Raw genomic sequence first — 19,939 nt, 5'->3', positions numbered from 1 at the left:
GTCCACATGCCAATCATCGGAAGCTGCTTACTCCACTGGCCTTGGTGGTCAGTGACCATTCGAGGGCTGGGCAGGACAGGCAGGTAGTTGGCACTTGCCGGCCTGTTAGTTCTCAGGCCCAAAGTAAAGTCCTGGACAACCCCTTTAAATGCTGCGGTCGATCTGTGGCTGCAGCACTTGTCCGCCATTTGTCTATTGCTCTTATCCAACATCTAGATCAGAACTGACCCCCTGTTAAAAAAAAAAAAAAAAAAAAAAAAAAATTTGTTAAAATACCTGATCGCTTCTCAAATTTTAAGTGGCCAAATAGTGTGTGGAGAAGAGAAAATTGCATAAAAATGCACTTTTGTCCTCTCAAATTCATAGGAGACCTATCACAACACATCACACATTCCAGGCAAAAAGAATAACTAATAGCGTGTGTGTGTGTGTGTGTGTGTGTGTGTCCTCCAGCCAATCACAGCCGCTTAGTGACAGTATGAACTGTTCTGATTGGCTCAAAGCTAAGATTTGGAATATTTTGATTGTCTGTGTATTTATATATTTATTCCTAACTTAATTAAACTTATTTATTTACTTTGTATTTGTGGCTTTTGTCGTTTTTTTTTTTTTTTTGTTTTTCTCTTCCCACCACCGCTTGAGTCAGTCTCCATGTATTTGTGACCTGTAGGCAGCGTCAATGTTTCACGGGACACACTAGAAGTTGCAACTCTGTACGAGCCTGAGAGCCTTGGTTTCTATTTTAGTCCAAACACCCCCCCCCCCCCCCCCCCCCATCGTCTTTGGTTCTGGGTCTCCGGTTTTCCCTCCCCCACCTTTGGTGGATCCGGGGTCTCCTGGTTTTTCCTCCCCTATCTTTGGTGGATCCGGGTCCTCCTGGTTTTCCCTCCCCCATCTTTGGTGGATCCCGGGTCTCTGGTTTTCCCTCCCCCATCTTTGGTGGATCCCGGGTCTCTGGTTTTCCCTCCCCCATCTTTGGTGGATCCCGGGTCTCTGGTTTTTCCTCCCCATCTTTGGTGGATCCCCCCCGTCTCTGGTGGTTCTGGTTCTCCCCCCCCCCCCCCCCCCCTGTCCCTTTGGTGGTTCTGGTGCTCCCTCCCCCCCTGTCTTTTGGTGGTTCTGGTTCTCTTCCCCCCCCCACCTCCCCCCCCCATCGTCTTTGGTTCTGGGTCTCTGGTTTTCCCTCCCCCACCTTTTGGTGGATCCGGGTCTCCTGGTTTTTCCTCCCATCTTTGGTGGATCAGGTAGTTGGCACTTGCCGGCCTGTTAGTTCTCAGGCCCAAAGTAAAGTCCTGGACAAACCCCTTTAAATGCTGCGGTCGATCTGTGGCTGCAGCACTTGTCCGCCATTTGTCTATTGCTCTTATCCAACATCTAGATCAGAGCTGACCCCCTGTTAAAAAAAAAAAAAAAAAAAATCTTTGTAAAAATACCTGATCGCTTCTCAAATTTTAAGTGGCCAAATAGTGTGTGGAGAAGAGAAAATTGCATAAAAAATGCACTTTTGTCCTCTCAAATTCATAGGAGACCTATCACAACACATCACACATTCCAGGCAAAAAGAATAACTAATTGTGTGTGTGTGTGTGTGTGTGTGTGTGTGTGTGTCCCTCCAGCCAATCACAGCCGCTTAGTGACAGTATGAACTGTTCTGATTGGCTCAAAGCTAAGATTTGAAATATTTTGATTGGCTAAAGTAAAACAAAGGCGTGGCTTTTGAAGTAAAGGCAGATTTTCTACTACTAGAACTACACTTCCCAGACGCCATTTCTGCGTGACGTCATCACGTTTGCCTTCGTGGCAGCTGTTGCTATGGCAGCACTGCTTGGGGAACTTGTTTTGTCTTCTATTTTTTCCTGCTTGTGCCAGATCACTTCCGGTTTCGGAAAGGAGAGGAGGTAGGTGGTCGCGGAGCCCTGGATACCACCCGGATTGTCCGCGACAGACAGGTGCTGTAGAACCATTGACCGCGATAGTCTGACTGGGACTTGTAGTGCGGATTGTACGAGACCCTAAACATAGGCTGTCTTCAGCTGAGGGTTTGGTACAATGGAATCCTATGCAGGTGACTGGGGAACTGTCAGGGACTGGGCAGCAACTGATGCTTTGCAACAATGTGTCAGTGCAGCTCTAATGGGGAAACCAAATAGACAGCAAATAGGGGTGGGGGGAATTAACCCCTGCACTCCTTGGCCATTTGTAGTTTATGGGGTTTTTTTTTGGGGGGGGGGGCGTGAGGTGTGATAACAAATTATCTAATATTTATGTGTGTGTGTGTGTATATATATGTGTATATGTATGTGTCTATATATATATGTATGTATGTATGTGTGTGTGTGTGTGTGTGTGTGTGTGTGTATATATATATATATATATATATATATATATTATATATATATATATATAATTTTTTTTTTTTCTTTATCATACCTCATGCCCCCCCCCCCAAAAAAAAAAAACACTAGAAGGGCTTGGCACATGTAGCACTTTTCATGCCCACTCCCCAGCCCTCCCCCCCCCCCCCCAAATAAAAAGCTACAGATATGATACTATGGTAATGTGCAAATAAATATGTGTATGTATGTGCATGTATATAATATATGTAAAAAATATAATATAACTATACCTTTTTTTTTTTTTTTTTTTTTTTTTTTTAATAGTACCATATCTGTAAAAATGAGAAATTTTTTATATATATATTTTTTTTAATTTTTACCCAATTTTGTGTTTTGTTTTTTTTTTGTTTACTGTGGAATCTTAACATATGAGGGTGGGAGAAGGGATAAAAATATTTTTAAAGTTTTACACTGTGGTTTGCATAGTTTGTGCAGTGATATGGGGGAGCTGGCATTGTCACCCTTGTAGGAGCATTTTTTTTTGTTTGTTTTTCTGGGCTCTGTCCCCCTCCCATTAAGACTTCCACAAACCTATGATGTCATCTTTGATGTTTAAAGGGAACCTGTCACCACTTTTTCTCCCTATAAGCTGCGACTACCACCAGTGGACTCTTATATACAGCATATTCGAACATAAACATGTGTAGAACATAAAAACACTATAATACATAACAGTTGTGCTGCGGAGAAGTTGGGTCGGATGAGCGTCTCCGTTCTCCAGAACCGGCACCGCCTCTTTCGGCCATCTTCGTCCTCCTTCTCTAGCCGCGGTGCATGACACGTCTGACGTCATCCACACTCGCCGGCATTGAGGTCCTGCGCAGGCGCACTTTGATTTGCCTAAGCAGGGCAGATCAAGGTATTGTAGTGCGCATGCATGGACCGGCGAGTGTGGAGGACGTAGGATGCGTTATGCAAACAGGCTTCAGAAGGAGGACAAAGATGGCCAAAAGAGGAGGAGCCAACACTGGAGAACGGAGACGCCCATATGGCCCAATTCCACCACTGCGTGACTGTTAGGTGAGTATTCTAAAGTGTTTTTATGTTCTTACAAGGCAGCCTGGGCTCTTGTATACAGCATGTTAGAATGCTGTATATTAGAGCCTGGTGGTGGTGGCCGCAGCTTATATCCAAAAAAGTGGTGACAGCTTCCCTTTAAAAGTCCACCAGGGCTTTGAGGTCAAACAGACTGGGCCGGTTCCAGATTACACCTTCAGACTCTCTTCTTTGTGCGGTGCCTCCTCCTACCCAGGATGCAGTGACCAGATCCTGGAACGTACAGGGGTGATGACATCACTGGTGACTACTATGTAAGGCGTCTCCGTTGACCTGCGATCTTGACCACCAAATGCCCATAGGAATCTAAGGTCGGGTACCGGCGTCCCCTCCGGTCATAGTATACATGCAAATGTTTCATCGGATCAGAACTGAATCAGACATTGATTGGTCTTTGCTTTAGTCCTAAATAGAAACGTTTTAGCTCGTTGTTTAAAAATCAAACATTATTAATAATAATACTAATGATGATAAAACACTCAGCATCTGAGGACTTTTTAAGACTTTATTTTATCAATTTTGTTCTTACTTTTGTTTTTCTTCTGTGGCTGTCATTTTTAAATATGCAAATTCACAATGACTAAAAATCAGGTCAACAATTTTGTGCTTCGTGTCATTACGTGACCAGGTGCCTGTTTAAGTTGCCAGTGAACAGTTTTCTAGGAGGTTTTTTTGTGTGTGTATGTATGTATGTATGTATGTGTATATATATATGTATGTATGTATGTATGTATGTATATGTATGTATATATGTGTGTATGTATATGTGTATGTATGTATATGCGTGTGTGCATGTAAATGTGTGTGTATGTATGTATATATATATATTTGTGTGTGTGTGTATATATATATATATATATATATATATATATATATATATATATATATATATACACACTATATATATATATATATATATATACTGTATGTATATATGTGTGTATTATAATATATAAATACAATTATATACACACACGCATGTATATATGCGTATGTATATAATTGTATTTATATATTATATTAATATATAAATATATAATATATAAATAAAATACACAGATTTATACATACAGTATATATACACATACATTATGAGTATATATATATATACTGTATTATGTATGTATACATGTCTGTATATAATTATTTATATATTATATATTATATGTATAATAAATATAATAATATATAAATTATATACACACATACATACAGTATATCTATACACATACATAATACATATGTGTGTATATATATATATATATATACTGTATGTGTATATAATTTTTATTTATATATATTATATTTATATATTTTATATTATATAGATATATAAAATATATAAATAAAATTAATTATATATATATTATAATGTGTGTATATAATTAATTTTATTTATATATTATATTAATATAATATATTATTTTATATTTTCTATAATATCTATATATTATAGAAAATATAAAATAATATATAATATATAAATATAATATAATACATAAATAACATTATATACACACACATATATACACATACAGTATATATACACACACACACATATATATATATATATATATATATATATGTGTATATATGTGTGTGTGTATAATTTTATTTATATATTATTATTATATTATTATTTTATATAATATATTATATACATTTATTTTTTTTATTTTTTTTTTTTGTTTGTGTTTTTTTTTAAATTTTGTATAAACCCTAATAAAAGGGGAGATAGCCCCCAGTCATGATAATCTGTGACTGAGCCCTCCCATGCTACGTCATTGCTGGGCCCAGTAATGGCCGCTCCGTTGCTGCTGTGTCTAGTCGTTAAACAGCGCTAATTGAGTGTTGTATGGATTGCAGAATACTGTAGTTTTTAAACCACATCTTTTCTTCTTTCTTCCCCTCCTCGGGGTCCCCAGGGATCTTTAACAGGCGAATTGCAGAATATAAAACTTTAAACCTTTCTTTCTGAAATAGTGCCTCCCCTGTCTGCAGGTTGTGTATGGTATTGCAGCTCTAATTTGTCCATCACATAATTCTCCTGACCCACTCATGCACAGTCATGCAAACTGAGCGTGCATCTGTCTTGAGTATTGCCCTTTAATATCTTATTATTCACAGAACAATCGGCCCCTTCCCAGTTCAGATCTAATTGATCGCATGTTACCTTATATGATTAGCACAGGGAGGATCCTCTATAGGTCAGGCTAAGCTCTGTCTCTCTCCACTGTCATCACAGGCTTTTACTATTCTGACTGACGAGACACTAACCATGGCAGGGAAGAGTGGGGATGTGATAAACGGAGGCGCAGAAGAGGGGCCCGCTGGTCTTATTAACAAGTAGGAACAATAATGTATTGTGTTCTGTTATATAAAGACCAAATCCAATCACATTTTGTGTGTGCACTGTATGACTTACATAGTTAAGACATTAGGAAAAAGAGAATGCTAAATTCCAGCTGATTTTATGAAAATTGCTACAATGCTATAAAACTGCCCCTGTGTACAAGAATATAACTACTATAATACTGCCCTTATGTACAAGAATATAACTACTATAATACTGCCTCTATGTACAAGAATATAACTACTATAATACTGTCCCTATGTACAAGAATATAACTACTATAATACTGCCCTTATGTACAAGAATATAACTACTATAATACTGCCCCTATGTACAAGAATATAACTACTATAATACTGTCCCTATGTACAAGAATATAACTACTATAATACTGCCCTTATGTACAAGAATATAACTACTATAATACTGCCCCTATGTACAAGAATATAACTACTATAATACTGCCCCTATGTAACTACTATAATACTGCCCCTATGTACAAGAATATAACTACTATAATACTGTCCCTATGTACAAGAATATAACTACTATAATACTGCCCTTATGTACAAGAATATAACTACTATAATACTGCCCCTATGTACAAGAATATAACTACTATAATACTGTCCCTATGTACAAGAATATAACTACTATAATACTGCCCTTATGTACAAGAATATAACTACTATAATACTGCCCCTATGTACAAGAATATAACTACTATAATACTGCCCCTATGTACAAGAATATAACTACTATAATACTGTCCCTATGTACAAGAATATAACTACTATAATACTGCCCTTATGTACAAGAATATAACTACTATAATACTGCCCCTATGTACAAGAATATAACTACTATAATACTGTCCCTATGTACAAGAATATAACTACTATAATACTGCCCTTATGTACAAGAATATAACTACTATAATACTGCCCCTATGTACAAGAATATAACTACTATAATACTGCCCCCTATGTACAAGAATATAACTACTATAATACTGCCCCTATGTACAAGAATATAACTACTATAATACTGCCCCCTATGTACAAGAATATAACTACTATAATACTGCTCCTATGTACAAGAATATAACTACTATAATACTGCCCTTATGTACAAGAATATAACTACTATAATACTGCCCCCTATGTACAAGAATATAACTACTATAATACTGCCCCTATGTACAAGAATATAATTACTATAATACTTCCCCTATGTACAAGAATATAAGTACTATAATACTGCCCCTATGTACAAGAATATAATTACTATAATACTGCCCCTATGTACAAGAATATAAGTACTATAATACTGCCCCTATGTACAAGAATATAATTACTATAATACTGCCCCTATGTACAAGAATATAAGTACTATAATACTGCCCCTATGTGCAAGAATATAACTACTATAATACTGCCCCTATGTACAAGAATATAATTACTATAATACTTCCCCTATGTACAAGAATATAAGTACTATAATACTGCCCCTATGTACAAGAATATAACTACTATAATACTGCCCCTATGTACAAGAATATAATTACTATAATACTGCCCCTATGTACAAGAATATAATTACTATAATACTGCCCTATATGTACAAGAATATAACTACTATAATACTGCCTCCTATGTGCAAGAATATAATTACTATAATACTGACCCCTATGTACAAGAATATAACTACTATAATACTGCCCCCTATGTACAAGAATATAACTACTATAATACTGCTCCTATGTACAAGAATATAAGTACTATAATACTGCCTCTATGTACAAGAATATAACTACTATAATACTGCCCCTATGTACAAGAATATAACTACTATAATACTTCCCCTATGTACAAGAATATAACTACTATAATACTTCCCCTATGTACAAGAATATAACTACTATAATACTGCCCCTATGTACAAGAATATAATTACTATAATACTGCCCCTATGTACAAGAATATAACTACTATAATACTGCCTCTATGTACAAGAATATAACTACTATAATACTGCCCCTATGTACAAGAATATAACTACTATAATACTGCCCCCTATGTACAAGAATATAACTACTATAATACTGCCTCTATGTACAAGAATATAACTACTATAATACCGCTCCTATGTACAAGAATATAACTACTATAATACTGCCCCTATGTACAAGAATATAACTACTATAATACTGCCCCTATGTACAAGAATATAACTACTATAATACTGCCCCCTATGTACAAGAATATAACTACTATAATACTGTCCCTATGTACAAGAATATAACTACTATAATACTGCCCTTATGTACAAGAATATAACTACTATAATACTGCCCCTATGTACAAGAATATAACTACTATAATACTGCCCCTATGTACAAGAATATAACTACTATAATACTGTCCCTATGTACAAGAATATAACTACTATAATACTGCCCTTATGTACAAGAATATAACTACTATAATACTGCCCCTATGTACAAGAATATAACTACTATAATACTGTCCCTATGTACAAGAATATAACTACTATAATACTGCCCTTATGTACAAGAATATAACTACTATAATACTGCCCCTATGTACAAGAATATAACTACTATAATACTGCCCCTATGTACAAGAATATAACTACTATAATACTGTCCCTATGTACAAGAATATAACTACTATAATACTGCCCTTATGTACAAGAATATAACTACTATAATACTGCCCCTATGTACAAGAATATAACTACTATAATACTGTCCCTATGTACAAGAATATAACTACTATAATACTGCCCTTATGTACAAGAATATAACTACTATAATACTGCCCCTATGTACAAGAATATAACTACTATAATACTGCCCCCTATGTACAAGAATATAACTACTATAATACTGCCCCCTATGTACAAGAATATAACTACTATAATACTGCCCCCTATGTACAAGAATATAACTACTATAATACTGCTCCTATGTACAAGAATATAACTACTATAATACTGCCCTTATGTACAAGAATATAACTACTATAATACTGCCCCTATGTACAAGAATATAACTACTATAATACTGCCCCTATGTACAAGAATATAATTACTATAATACTTCCCCTATGTACAAGAATATAAGTACTATAATACTGCCCCTATGTACAAGAATATAATTACTATAATACTGCCCCTATGTACAAGAATATAATTACTATAATACTGCCCCTATGTACAAGAATATAACTACTATAATACTTCCCCTATGTACAAGAATATAAGTACTATAATACTGCCCCTATGTGCAAGAATATAACTACTATAATACTGCCCCTATGTACAAGAATATAATTACTATAATACTTCCCCTATGTACAAGAATATAAGTACTATAATACTGCCCCTATGTACAAGAATATAACTACTATAATACTGCCCCTATGTACAAGAATATAATTACTATAATACTGCCCCTATGTACAAGAATATAATTACTATAATACTGCCCTATATGTACAAGAATATAACTACTATAATACTGCCTCCTATGTGCAAGAATATAATTACTATAATACTGACCCCTATGTACAAGAATATAACTACTATAATACTGCCCCCTATGTACAAGAATATAACTACTATAATACTGCTCCTATGTACAAGAATATAAGTACTATAATACTGCCTCTATGTACAAGAATATAACTACTATAATACTGCCCCCTATGTACAAGAATATAACTACTATAATACTTCCCCTATGTACAAGAATATAACTACTATAATACTTCCCCTATGTACAAGAATATAACTACTATAATACTGCCCCTATGTACAAGAATATAATTACTATAATACTGCCCCTATGTACAAGAATATAACTACTATAATACTGCCTCTATGTACAAGAATATAACTACTATAATACTGCCCCTATGTACAAGAATATAACTACTATAATACTGCCCCCTATGTACAAGAATATAACTACTATAATACTGCCTCTATGTACAAGAATATAACTACTATAATACCGCTCCTATGTACAAGAATATAACTACTATAATACTGCCCCTATGTACAAGAATATAACTACTATAATACTGCCCCTATGTACAAGAATATAACTACTATAATACTGCCCCCTATGTACAAGAATATAACTACTATAATACTGCCCCTATGTACAAGAATATAACTACTATAATACCGCTCCTATGTACAAGAATATAACTACTATAATACCGCTCCTATGTACAAGAATATAACTCTGCCCCTATGTACAAGAATGTAACTGCTATAATACTGCTCCTATTTACAATCACTTTCTTGATCCACAGGATCTTTCCCAAGATGATCACTCAAGCGACAGCCAAGGACTGGTTTGACCGGCGCCGGACCCACATCCGCCCATGGAACAACTTTGTGGATCAGAGACGCTTTTCTCGGCCTCAGAACTTCGGAGATCTGTGTAAGCGGGTGACCCGAAACGTCGACCATTTCCAGAGCAACTACATCTTCGTCTTTCTGGGCCTCATCATGTACTGCATGTGAGTGTTATTACGGCTTTTTCACCCTACCAAATAAATCGCGATCAACAAGGCCTATGTACCCCCAAAATTACATGAATGAAAGCTTGCCTTACAACCCCCAATATAATATTGTGTGTCCTCAGCATCACCAGCCCCATGCTGCTCATCGCCATCGCCGTGTTCTTTGGTGCCTGTTACATCATTTACCTGAAGACCCTGCAGTCCAAGATGATCCTGTTTGGTGAGTCGGGAGATGAGATCACGCTGCTGACACGACCTGTACAAGACCGAGAAATATATTAATATTTAATGCTGTTGTCACTACATTCTGAGGAATTATCGTCCTCTGCCCGACATCAGCGACACCACCGCTGCTTCTCATGTCATAGATCTCAGTTGATGATGCCACAATTCCACCCTTCTTCCTTCTCGCTCGCCCCCCTTTCTTCCTTCTCGCTTGCCCCCCTTCCTTCCTGCTTGCCCTCCTTTCTTCCTTCCTGCTTGCCCTCCTTTCTTTTTTCCTGCTTGCCCTTCTTTCTTCCTTCCTGCTTGCCCTCCTTTCTTCCTTCCTGCTCGCACTCCTTTCTTCCTTCTCGCTCGCACTCCTTTCTTCTTTCTCGCTCGCCCCCCTTTCTTCCTTCTCGCTTGCCCTCCTTTCTTCCTTCTCGCTCGCCCTCCTTTCTTCCTTCTTGCTCGCCCTCCTTCCTTCCCGCTCGCCCTCCTTCCTTCCCGCTCGCCCTCCTTCCTTCCCGCTCGCCCTCCTTCCTTCCCGCTCGCCCTCCTTCCTTCCCGCTCGCCCTCCTTCCTTCCCGCTCGCCCTCCTTCCTTCCCGCTCGCCCTCCTTCCTTCCCGCTCGCCCTCCTTCCTTCCCGCTCGCCCTCCTTCCTTCCCGCTCGCCCTCCTTCCTTCCCGCTCGCCCTCCTTCCTTCCCGCTCGCCCTCCTTCCTTCCCGCTCGCCCTCCTTCCTTCCCGCTCGCCCTCCTTCCTTCCCGCTCGCCCTCCTTCCTTCCCGCTCGCCCTCCTTCCTTCCCGCTCGCCCTCCTTCCTTCCCGCTCGCCCTCCTTCCTTCCCGCTCGCCCTCCTTCCTTCCCGCTCGCCCTCCTTCCTTCCCGCTCGCCCTCCTTCCTTCCCGCTCGCCCTCCTTCCTTCTCGCTCGCCCTCCTTCCTTCCTTCCCGCTCGCCCTCCTTCCTTCCCGCTCGCCCTCTTTCCTTCCTTCCCGCTCGCCCTCTTTCCTTCCTTCCCGCTCGCCCTCCTTTTTTTCCTTTTTCGCTCGCCCTCCTTTTTCCTTTTCCGCTCGCCCTCCTTTTTTCCTTTTTCGCTCGCCCTCCTTTTTTTCCTTTTTCGCTCGCCCTCCTTTTTTTCCTTTTTCGCTCGCCCTCCTTTTTTTCCTTTTTCGCTCGCCCTCCTTTCTTCCTTTTTCGCTCGCCCTCCTTTCTTCCTTTTTCGCTCGCCCTCCTTTCTTCCTTTTTCGCTCGCCCTCCTTTCTTCCTTTTTCGCTCGCCCTCCTTTCTTCCTTTTTCGCTCGCCCTCCTTTCTTCCTTTTTCGCTCGCCCTCTTTTCTTCCTTTTTCGCTCGCCCTCTTTTCTTCCTTTTTCGCTCGCCCTCCTTTCTTCCTTTTTCGCTCGCCCTCCTTTCTTCCTTCTCGCTCGCCCTCCTTTCTTCCTTTTTCGCTCGCCCTCCTTTCTTCCTTTTTCGCTCGCCCTCCTTTCTTCCTTTTTCGCTCGTCCTCCTTTCTTCCTTTTTCGCTCGCCCTCCATTCTTCCTTTTTGGCTCGCCCTCCTTTCTTCCTTTTTCGCTCGCCCTCCTTCCTTCCTTCTCGCTCGCCCTCTTTCCTTCCTTCCCGCTCGCCCTGTTTCCTTCCTTCCCGCTCGCCCTCCTTTTTTCCTTTTTCGCTCGCCCTCCTTCCTTCCTTCTCGCTCGCCCTCCTTCCTTCCCGCTCGCCCTCCTTCCTTCCCGCTCGCCCTCCTTCCTTCCCGCTCGCCCTCCTTCCTTCCCGCTCGCCCTCCTTCCTTCCCGCTCGCCCTCCTTCCTTCCCGCTCGCCCTCCTTCCTTCCCGCTCGCCCTCCTTCCTTTCCGCTCGCCCTCCTTCCTTCCCGCTCGCCCTCCTTCCTTCCCGCTCGCCCTCCTTCCTTCCCGCTCGCCCTCCTTCCTTCTCGCTCGCCCTCCTTCCTTCCTTCCCGCTCGCCCTCCTTCCTTCCCGCTCGCCCTCTTTCCTTCCTTCCCGCTCGCCCTCTTTCCTTCCTTCCCGCTCGCCCTCCTTTTTTCCTTTTTCGCTCGCCCTCCTTTTTCCTTTTTCGCTCGCCCTCCTTTTTTCCTTTTTCGCTCGCCCTCCTTTTTTTCCTTTTTCGCTCGCCCTCCTTTTTTTCCTTTTTCGCTCGCCCTCCTTTTTTTCCTTTTTCGCTCGCCCTCCTTTTCTTCCTTTTTCGCTCGCCCTCCTTTCTTCCTTTTTCGCTCGCCCTCCTTTCTTCCTTTTTCGCTCGCCCTCCTTTCTTCCTTTTTCGCTCGCCCTCCTTTCTTCCTTTTTCGCTCGCCCTCCTTTCTTCCTTTTTCGCTCGCCCTCCTTTCTTCCTTTTTCGCTCGCCCTCCTTTCTTCCTTTTTCGCTCGCCCTCTTTTCTTCCTTTTTCGCTCGCCCTCTTTTCTTCCTTTTTCGCCCGCCCTCCTTTCTTCCTTTTTCGCTCGCCCTCCTTTCTTCCTTCTCGCTCGCCCTCCTTTCTTCCTTTTTCGCTCGCCCTCCTTTCTTCCTTTTTCGCTCGCCCTCCTTTCTTCCTTTTTCGCTCGTCCTCCTTTCTTCCTTTTTCGCTCGCCCTCCATTCTTCCTTTTTCGCTCGCCCTCCTTTCTTCCTTTTTCGCTCGCCCTCCTTTCTTCCTTTTTCGCTCGCCCTCTTTCCTTCCTTCCCGCTCGCCCTGTTTCCTTCCTTCCCGCTCGCCCTCCTTTCTTCCTTTTTCGCTCGCCCTCCTTTCTTCCTTTTTCGCTCGCCCTCTTTTCTTCCTTTTCGCTCGCCCTCTTTTCTTCCTTTTTCGCTCGCCCTCCTTTCTTCCTTTTTCGCTCGCCCTCCTTTCTTCCTTCTCGCTCGCCCTCCTTTCTTCCTTTTTCGCTCGCCCTCCTTTCTTCCTTTTTCGCTCGCCCTCCTTTCTTCCTTTTTCGCTCGTCCTCCTTTCTTCCTTTTTCGCTCGCCCTCCATTCTTCCTTTTTGGCTCGCCCTCCTTTCTTCCTTTTTCGCTCGCCCTCCTTCCTTCCTTCTCGCTCGCCCTCTTTCCTTCCTTCCCGCTCGCCCTGTTTCCTTCCTTCCCGCTCGCCCTCCTTTTTTCCTTTTTCGCTCGCCCTCCTTCCTTCCTTCTCGCTCGCCCTCTTTCCTTCCTTCCCGCTCGCCCTGTTTCCTTCCTTCCCGCTCGCCCTCCTTTCTTCCTTTTTCGCTCGCCCTCCTTTCTTCCTTTTTCGCTCGCCCTCCGTTCTTCCTCTTTCGCTCGCCCTCCGTTCTTCCTCTTTCGCTCGCCCTCCTTTCTTCCTTTTTCGCTCGCCCTCTTTTCTTCCTTTTTCGCTCGCCCTCTTTTCTTCCTTTTTCGCTCGCCCTCTTTTCTTCCTTTTTCGCTCGCCCTCTTTTCTTCCTTTTTCGCTCGCCCTCCTTTCTTCCTTTTTCGCTCGCCCTCCTTTCTTCCTTTTTCGCTCGCCCTCCTTTCTTCCTTCTCGCTCGCCCTCCTTTCTTCCTTTTTCGCTCGCCCTCCTTTCTTCCTTTTTCGCTCGCCCTCCTTTCTTCCTTTTTCGCTCGCCCTCCTTTCTTCCTTTTTCGCTTGCCCTCCTTTCTTCCTTTTTCGCTTGCCCTCCTTTCTTCCTTTTTCGCTTGCCCTCCTTTCTTCCTTTTTCGCTTGCCCTCCTTTCTTCCTTTTTCGCTCGCCCTCCTTTCTTCCTTTTTCGCTCGCTTTCCTTTCTTCCTTTTTCGCTCGCTTTCCTTTCTTCCTTTTTCGCTCGCCCTCCTTTCTTCCTTTTTCGCTCGCCCTCCTTTCTTCCTTTTTCGCTCGCCCTCCTTTCTTCCTTTTTCGCTCGCCCTCCTTTCTTCCTTTTTCGCTCGCCCTCCTTTCTTCCTTTTTCGCTCGCCCTCCTTTCTTCCTTTTTCGCTCGCCCTCCTTTCTTCCTTTTTCGCTCGCCCTCCTTTCTTCCTTTTTCGCTCGCCCTCTTTTCTTCCTTTTTCGCTCGCCCTCCTTTCTTCCTTTTTCGCTCGCCCTCCTTTCTTCCTTCTCGCTCGCCCTCCTTTCTTCCTTTTTCGCTCGCCCTCCTTTCTTCCTTTTTCGCTCGCCCTCCTTTCTTCCTTTTTCGCTCGTCCTCCTTTCTTCCTTTTTCGCTCGCCCTCCATTCTTCCTTTTTGGCTCGCCCTCCTTTCTTCCTTTTTTGCTCGCCCTCCTTCCTTCCTTCTCGCTCGCCCTCTTTCCTTCCTTCCCGCTCGCCCTGTTTCCTTCCTTCCCGCTCGCCCTCCTTTTTTCCTTTTTCGCTCGCCCTCCTTCCTTCCTTCCCGCTCGCCCTCCTTCCTTCCCGCTCGCCCTCCTTCCTTCCCGCTCGCCCTCCTTCCTTCCCGCTCGCCCTCCTTCCTTCCCGCTCGCCCTCCTTCCTTCCCGCTCGCCCTCCTTCCTTCCCGCTCGCCCTCCTTCCTTCCCGCTCGCCCTCCTTCCTTCCCGCTCGCCCTCCTTCCTTCCCGCTCGCCCTCCTTCCTTCCCGCTCGCCCTCCTTCCTTCCCGCTCGCCCTCCTTCCTTCCCGCTCGCCCTCCTTCCTTCTCGCTCGCCCTCCTTCCTTCCTTCCCGCTCGCCCTCCTTCCTTCCCGCTCGCCCTCTTTCCTTCCTTCCCGCTCGCCCTCTTTCCTTCCTTCCCGCTCGCCCTCCTTTTTTCCTTTTTCGCTCGCCCTCCTTTTTCCTTTTTCGCTCGCCCTCCTTTTTTCCTTTTTCGCTCGCCCTCCTTTTTTTCCTTTTTCGCTCGCCCTCCTTTTTTTCCTTTTTCGCTCGCCCTCCTTTTTTTCCTTTTTCGCTCGCCCTCCTTTCTTCCTTTTTCGCTCGCCCTCCTTTCTTCCTTTTTCGCTCGCCCTCCTTTCTTCCTTTTTCGCTCGCCCTCCTTTCTTCCTTTTTCGCTCGCCCTCCTTTCTTCCTTTTTCGCTCGCCCTCCTTTCTTCCTTTTTCGCTCGCCCTCCTTTCTTCCTTTTTCGCTCGCCCTCTTTTCTTCCTTTTTCGCTCGCCCTCTTTTCTTCCTTTTTCGCTCGCCCTCCTTTCTTCCTTTTTCGCTCGCCCTCCTTTCTTCCTTCTCGCTCGCCCTCCTTTCTTCCTTTTTCGCTCGCCCTCCTTTCTTCCTTTTTCGCTCGCCCTCCTTTCTTCCTTTTTCGCTCGTCCTCCTTTCTTCCTTTTTCGCTCGCCCTCCTTTCTTCCTTTTTCGCTCGCCCTCCTTTCTTCCTTTTTCGCTCGCCCTCTTTCCTTCCTTCCCGCTCGCCCTGTTTCCTTCCTTCCCGCTCGCCCTCCTTTCTTCCTTTTTCGCTCGCCCTCCTTTCTTCCTTTTTCGCTCGCCCTCTTTTCTTCCTTTTTCGCTCGCCCTCTTTTCTTCCTTTTTCGCTCGCCCTCCTTTCTTCCTTTTTCGCTCGCCCTCCTTTCTTCCTTCTCGCTCGCCCTCCTTTCTTCCTTTTTCGCTCGCCCTCCTTTCTTCCTTTTTCGCTCGCCCTCCTTTCTTCCTTTTTCGCTCGTCCTCCTTTCTTCCTTTTTGGCTCGCCCTCCATTCTTCCTTTTTGGCTCGCCCTCCTTTCTTCCTTTTTCGCTCGCCCTCCTTCCTTCCTTCTCGCTCGCCCTCTTTCCTTCCTTCCCGCTCGCCCTGTTTCCTTCCTTCCCGCTCGCCCTCCTTTTTTCCTTTTTCGCTCGCCCTCCTTCCTTCCTTCTCGCTCGCCCTCTTTCCTTCCTTCCCGCTCGCCCTGTTTCCTTCCTTCCCGCTCGCCCTCCTTTTTTCCTTTTTCGCTCGCCCTCCTTTCTTCCTTTTTCGCTCGCCCTCCTTTCTTCCTTTTTCGCTCGCCCTCCGTTCTTCCTCTTTCGCTCGCCCTCCGTTCTTCCTCTTTCGCTCGCCCTCCTTTCTTCCTTTTTCGCTCGCCCTCTTTTCTTCCTTTTTCGCTCGCCCTCTTTTCTTCCTTTTTCGCTCGCCCTCTTTTCTTCCTTTTTCGCTCGCCCTCTTTTCTTCCTTTTTCGCTCGCCCTCTTTTCTTCCTTTTTCGCTCGCCCTCCTTTCTTCCTTTTTCGCTCGCCCTCCTTTCTTCCTTTTTCGCTCGCTTTCCTTTCTTCCTTCTCGCTCGCCCTCCTTTCTTCCTTTTTCGCTCGCCCTCCTTTCTTCCTTTTTCGCTCGCCCTCCTTTCTTCCTTTTTCGCTCGCCCTCCTTTCTTCCTTTTTCGCTCGCCCTCCTTTCTTCCTTTTTCGCTCGCCCTCCTTTCTTCCTTTTTCGCTCGCCCTCCTTTCTTCCTTTTTCGCTCGCCCTCCTTTCTTCCTTTTTCGCTCGCCCTCCTTTCTTCCTTTTTCGCTCGCCCTCTTTTCTTCCTTTTTCGCTCGCCCTCTTTTCTTCCTTTTTCGCTCGCCCTCCTTTCTTCCTTTTTCGCTCGCCCTCCTTTCTTCCTTTTTCGCTCGCCCTCCTTTCTTCCTTTTTCGCTCGCCCTCCTTTCTTCCTTTTTCGCTCGCCCTCCTTTCTTCCTTTTTCGCTCGTCCTCCTTTCTTCCTTTTTCGCTCGCCCTCCATTCTTCCTTTTTCGCTCGCCCTCCTTTCTTCCTTTTTCGCTCGCCCTCCTTTCTTCCTTTTTCGCTCGCCCTCTTTCCTTCCTTCCCGCTCGCCCTGTTTCCTTCCTTCCCGCTCGCCCTCCTTTCTTCCTTTTTCGCTCGCCCTCCTTTCTTCCTTTTTCGCTCGCCCTCTTTTCTTCCTTTTTCGCTCGCCCTCTTTTCTTCCTTTTTCGCTCGCCCTCCTTTCTTCCTTTTTCGCTCGCCCTCCTTTCTTCCTTCTCGCTCGCCCTCCTTTCTTCCTTTTTCGCTCGCCCTCCTTTCTTCCTTTTTCGCTCGCCCTCCTTTCTTCCTTTTTCGCTCGTCCTCCTTTCTTCCTTTTTCGCTCGCCCTCCATTCTTCCTTTTTGGCTCGCCCTCCTTTCTTCCTTTTTCGCTCGCCCTCCTTCCTTCCTTCTCGCTCGCCCTCTTTCCTTCCTTCCCGCTCGCCCTGTTTCCTTCCTTCCCGCTCGCCCTCCTTTTTTCCTTTTTCGCTCGCCCTCCTTCCTTCCTTCTCGCTCGCCCTCTTTCCTTCCTTCCCGCTCGCCCTGTTTCCTTCCTTCCCGCTCGCCCTCCTTTTTTCCTTTTTCGCTCGCCCTCCTTTCTTCCTTTTTCGCTCGCCCTCCTTTCTTCCTTTTTCGCTCGCCCTCCGTTCTTCCTCTTTCGCTCGCCCTCCGTTCTTCCTCTTTCGCTCGCCCTCCGTTCTTCCTCTTTCGCTCGCCCTCCTTTCTTCCTTTTTCGCTCGCCCTCTTTTCTTCCTTTTTCGCTCGCCCTCTTTTCTTCCTTTTTCGCTCGCCCTCTTTTCTTCCTTTTTCGCTCGCCCTCTTTTCTTCCTTTTTCGCTCGCCCTCTTTTCTTCCTTTTTCGCTCGCCCTCCTTTCTTCCTTTTTCGCTCGCCCTCCTTTCTTCCTTTTTCGCTCGCCCTCCTTTCTTCCTTCTCGCTCGCCCTCCTTTCTTCCTTTTTCGCCCGCCCTCCTTTCTTCCTTTTTCGCTCGCCCTCCTTTCTTCCTTTTTCGCTCGCCCTCCTTTCTTCCTTTTTCGCTTGCCCTCCTTTCTTCCTTTTTCGCTTGCCCTCCTTTCTTCCTTTTTCGCTTGCCCTCCTTTCTTCCTTTTTCGCTCGCCCTCCTTTCTTCCTTTTTCGCTCGCTTTCCTTTCTTCCTTTTTCGCTCGCTTTCCTTTCTTCCTTTTTCGCTCGCCCTCCTTTCTTCCTTTTTCGCTCGCCCTCCTTTCTTCCTTTTTCGCTCGCCCTCCTTTCTTCCTTTTTCGCTCGCCCTCCTTTCTTCCTTTTTCGCTCGCCCTCCTTTCTTCCTTTTTCGCTCGCCCTCCTTTCTTCCTTTTTCGCTCGCCCTCCTTTCTTCCTTCTCGCTCGCCCTCCTTTCTTCCTTCTCGCTCGCCCTCCTTCCTTCCTTCTCGCTCGCCCTCCATAGATGGGGAAAAAATAGTAACTGCGCAGCTCTCTGCAGGGAGGGAGTACATCACACAAGCAAGAGGGAGGAAGGCGACCACGGCAGATTCTGCAGGAGGGAGCGGGAAGTAGAAATTTCTCAGCATCCGTGTATCAGCACAAGGGCGGGGAGATCCATGATGGGGTCTGGAATTAGAAGTCAGTCCAGGGATGAAGCTGATTCACGAGCGCTAGTGAGGACCGCAGCCCCCTGTACACAGAGACCTCACACCTAGTCTGTAATATTACGGGGAACATGGCAGTCTAGGAGCAGGTGTGCCGGCATGTGTGTGCATGAATTGTAGCTGATTGCGTTGTCCCATGTAACACATTACCTTACTATCACAGGTAGAGAGGTCAGCACGGCTCACCAGTATGGCCTGGCAGGCGCCGTCTCCTTCCCGTTTTTCTGGCTCGCCGGAGCAGGAGCTGCAGTATTCTGGGTTCTAGGTAAGAAATGTGACCACTTATCACCGAACGGTGGTAAAATCCTCCGCGACCGTGTGTGACATGTAAGATCCTCCATGATGATTATCGCTTCTCTATTCATTTTGTGGGGGATTTTTTTTTATCACCATCTCCTCTTCTTCCTCCCAGGTGCCACCCTCGTGGTCATCGGCTCTCACGCCTCCTTCCATGAGATCGAAGGGGATCTTGAGGAGCTGCAGATGGAGCCGGTGTAAGGCTGCTTTGCCCGTGGTCTCATCACATGGAAGCACTGATAAGACCCTCTGCCATGTTTCGTCATGTCCTCTATCCTTCTATCCATGAGCACTTTTTTGCAGCAACCTTTGCACAATGTCCGACAGGTCGGTGACTGTCGGGCGAAAACCCCTTTTACATATTTGCCAATGTAATAAAGGGGACAGCGTACGGAGGGGTGGGGTGGGCTAATAAAACTGGGATTACAAGCGGTGGCTAAGTGTCTTTATTGGTCGGCAGCGGCTGGTTCCAGTACGAGCTCATGTGTCTGTATATGAGATTATTTGCCTCTTCTCTCTTTTTGTGATATGTAACCGTATAATGTAATAAACTTATAATAAACACCTCCTTTCTGTCCGTTATTGTGCGTCATCCCCAACTTTTGGGTTGGTTTTGCCGTGTAATCTGAGACCAGCATGATGTAGGGACAGAGACCCTGATTCCAGCGACGTGCCACTTACTGGGCTGCGTTTTGCTGTTATACTAAAATAAGTGTTTTATCAGCAGGAGATTATCACTACAGGATTAGGTGTCTCATGCTACCCAGTCCAGTCAGGAGAGCTGGAATCAATCATGTCTGTGTGTCCTGTGTATTCTGAGAGTAGCATGATGTAGGGTCCAGCGATGTGCCACTTACTGGGCTACCTTTTACTGTTATACTAAAATGAGTGTTTTATCCGCAGGAGATTATCACTACA

General features: G+C 44.4%; 1 protein-coding gene across 1 annotated transcript; it reads left to right on the top strand.

Moving 5' to 3' along the window:
• Nucleotides 1-1,802: 1,802 nt before the first annotated feature.
• Nucleotides 1,803-19,585, top strand: RABAC1 (Rab acceptor 1). The gene is made up of 6 exons (XM_075329442.1): nucleotides 1,803-1,898; nucleotides 5,698-5,798; nucleotides 10,152-10,361; nucleotides 10,487-10,584; nucleotides 18,888-18,989; nucleotides 19,137-19,585. Exons 2-6 carry the CDS (start codon nucleotides 5,731-5,733, stop codon nucleotides 19,220-19,222), a joined length of 564 nt encoding a protein of 187 aa, XP_075185557.1. The 5' UTR covers nucleotides 1,803-1,898; nucleotides 5,698-5,730; the 3' UTR covers nucleotides 19,223-19,585.
• The last annotated feature ends 354 nt before the right edge of the window (nucleotides 19,586-19,939 follow it).

Source organism: Anomaloglossus baeobatrachus, chromosome 11 (genome assembly GCF_048569485.1).
Source record: "Anomaloglossus baeobatrachus isolate aAnoBae1 chromosome 11, aAnoBae1.hap1, whole genome shotgun sequence".
In the NCBI taxonomy this organism is placed as follows: domain Eukaryota; kingdom Metazoa; phylum Chordata; class Amphibia; order Anura; family Aromobatidae; genus Anomaloglossus; species Anomaloglossus baeobatrachus.
The sequence above is the reverse complement of the archived record's forward strand: the minus strand, read 5'-3'. Positions and strand labels throughout refer to the sequence as shown.